The sequence below is a fragment of the Lupinus angustifolius genome, chromosome LG07 (genome assembly GCF_001865875.1).
Source record: "Lupinus angustifolius cultivar Tanjil chromosome LG07, LupAngTanjil_v1.0, whole genome shotgun sequence".
NCBI classification, from domain to species: Eukaryota; Viridiplantae; Streptophyta; class Magnoliopsida; order Fabales; family Fabaceae; genus Lupinus; species Lupinus angustifolius.
In genome coordinates this window covers 17,008,520-17,011,234 of record NC_032015.1, presented here as the reverse complement: position 1 = coordinate 17,011,234, position 2,715 = coordinate 17,008,520, and the positions used below count along the sequence as shown (strand labels likewise).

General features: G+C 33.7%; 1 protein-coding gene across 1 annotated transcript in view; it reads left to right on the top strand.

Annotated features, from left to right (window-relative positions):
• LOC109352971 (serine/threonine-protein phosphatase 7 long form homolog) overlaps positions 1,880–2,715 on the top strand; it is a 1,182-nt gene continuing 346 nt past the window's right edge. Inside the window, exon 1 of the mRNA XM_019595158.1 lies at positions 1,880–2,438. Coding sequence (XP_019450703.1) covers positions 1,880–2,438 — 559 coding nt within the window. The remainder of the gene's footprint in view (positions 2,439–2,715) is intronic.

Genomic DNA, 2,715 nt, shown 5'->3' with positions numbered 1-2,715 from the left:
AGGAAAAGAAGTGGAAGACCAAAGACTTCACGCATTCACAATGAGATGGATGAAGTTGAAAGTGAACAACTTAAAAAATGTGGATGGTGTAGAACCGAAGGACATAACAGGAAGATATGTCCATTGCGATCTAGAGAATTAGGGGAGAGTTCTAGGCAACATTCGTAAGACTAGTTTAATTTTTAGTCACTACCTTTGTAATGTATTTATATTGATATAAACTTCTTTTCTGAAATATGTGTAGTGAATATACTATAACTATATACTATAAATATACTAAAACTATATACTATAAATATACTAAATAAATATACTATAACTATATACTATAAAAATACTATAACTATATACTATAAATATAACTATATACTATAACTATAAATATAACTATATGCTATAAATATAACTAGAAACTATAACGTGTGCATTGTAAAGTGTGGTGCAGAGAATTTAAATATGGAGAGAGTAAAAGTGACTATCCAATGTGCAAAAGATTTTAAAGTGGAAAATAAGTGTGGGAGTGTGCAGAAGATATTAGTGTATAGGAGTTGAATGACTACACATCTTTGCAGAGTTGAATGACTATACATCTTTGCAGAGATTCTTTTCTTGAATCTACATAATGTTGGTTTACATCTACTATACATCTTTGAAGAGATTCTTTTCTTGAATCTACTATACATCTTTGCAGAGATTCTTTTCTCTGCAGAGTTGAATGATTCTTTGTAAAAATAAAATTGGTTGTTGAATGCATTAATAGTATAGCAGGAACATAAACTATGTGGCAATTAAACTAAGTTCGTAGAATAATATGTGGCAAAATAATTATTCCCACCTAAAATATTTATTCCAGCGTTGTACAAAAATCGGCAACCGTGTTGCCGAGTTCCATATTAGCCCAAAATAATTATTCCCACCTAAATCGGCATTGTGGTTGTCGAGTTAGGTATATTAATATTTATTCCAACGTTACTCGGCATTATGGTTGCCGAGTTAGGTATATTATTTATGTGAATTCATTATTAGTACATTTATTGTTCCAGAATTCATTAAGTGCATTAAATGTATTGGTTGTTGTCTGAATTAAAGATATTTGTACTGAATTCATTAAAGTTTATTGTTACAAATATTAATGGCATTAAAGTTTTTGACTGAATTAAATATTAATTGCATTAAAGTGTACAAATATTTATTGCGTTAAATACAGATTGCGTTAAATATTTACACCAAACTCGGCATCTGAGGTGCCGAGTTCAACAATTAATTAAATGGAAATCGGCAGTATCATTGCCAATTTAGGACTGGCAAATAATTAGGTCAAAAATATTTACACTGAAATCATCAGTGGTATTGCCGATTTAGGTTAGGGCAAATTAATTCCCCACCAAACTCGTCATTCGTGTTGCCAACTTCCTTCAATTCAATTTTTGCACCGAATTTAAAATAACACACATAATTTTCTCCTATAAATATTTCCTCATACCTCCTCACTTCCATACCTTACCTTCTTTCACTTCAATCACTTATTCACAACTTCTTTACAACTTCTTCACATTTTCTTCTCATCTTAAGACTTTAGTATGTAATTTAAGTTGGTAGTTGAAAATTGACCAACGAAACTCGGCAACCATGATGCCGAGTTCTACATATATATATTGAAATCGTCACTGCCATTGACGATTTAGGCCTGGGAAATTAATTAGGGCAAATTAATTCCGCACCAGACTGTATAGCCAACTACCCTCAATTAAATTTTTCTACCAAATAATTTTCTCCTATAAATATCTCCTTATACCTCCTCACTTCCTTACATTACCTTCTTTCACTTCAATCACTTATTCACAAATTCTTCTATTTTCTTCTCATATTTTCTTCACAAATGGAGTATCTTAACCCTGGGCCAATTGACACATCACTACTTACAATGCAAAATGAACATATATCAAATGATGTATGGAATGGCATTGAATGTAGTTTTCGGCCAAGATATTGTTTTTGGCAATCACTACCTTCCGAGCCGGTGTTACAAGTTATTCGCACCACTGCTTTTGGTAACTTGTTGACACTTGGACCAGCAGAAATCAACAACCATTTACTACTAGCATTGATCGAGAGATGGAGGCCGGAAACACATACTTTCCACTTTACATGTGGAGAGGCCATCGTCACTCTTGAAGATGTGGCTTACCAACTTGGCATTCCGATAGAAGGAGAAGTTATTACCGGAGTGACAAGTATGGATTGGGAAGACCTTTGCATGCAGTTGTTGGGTGCTGTTCCAGCTGGTAACGAATTAATGGGGCAGAGGGTAAAACTCACTTGGCTGGAGATGACATTTTGTGATCTCCCTGACAATGTTGATGATGTTATTATTGAACAACACGCAAGAGCATTTATTCTGAGAATGATAAGGGGGTTTCTTATGCCAGATACATCAGGTAACCGAGTTCACCTAATGTATCTACCCTTTCTTGATGACTTAACAAAGACATTCCAATACAGTTGGGACTCAGCTGTATTAACTTGTCTTTATCGAGGATTATGTCGTGCAACAACAACTATTGATCAAAAAGAGATTGGAGGATGTCTACTACTCCTACAATCATGGGCATATGATCGCATTCAAAATCTTGCACCAAGACTGCGCGACCCAACAAAACCTTATTTTCCATTAGTGAAAATGTATATATTAATTTTACCATTACATGTAAATTT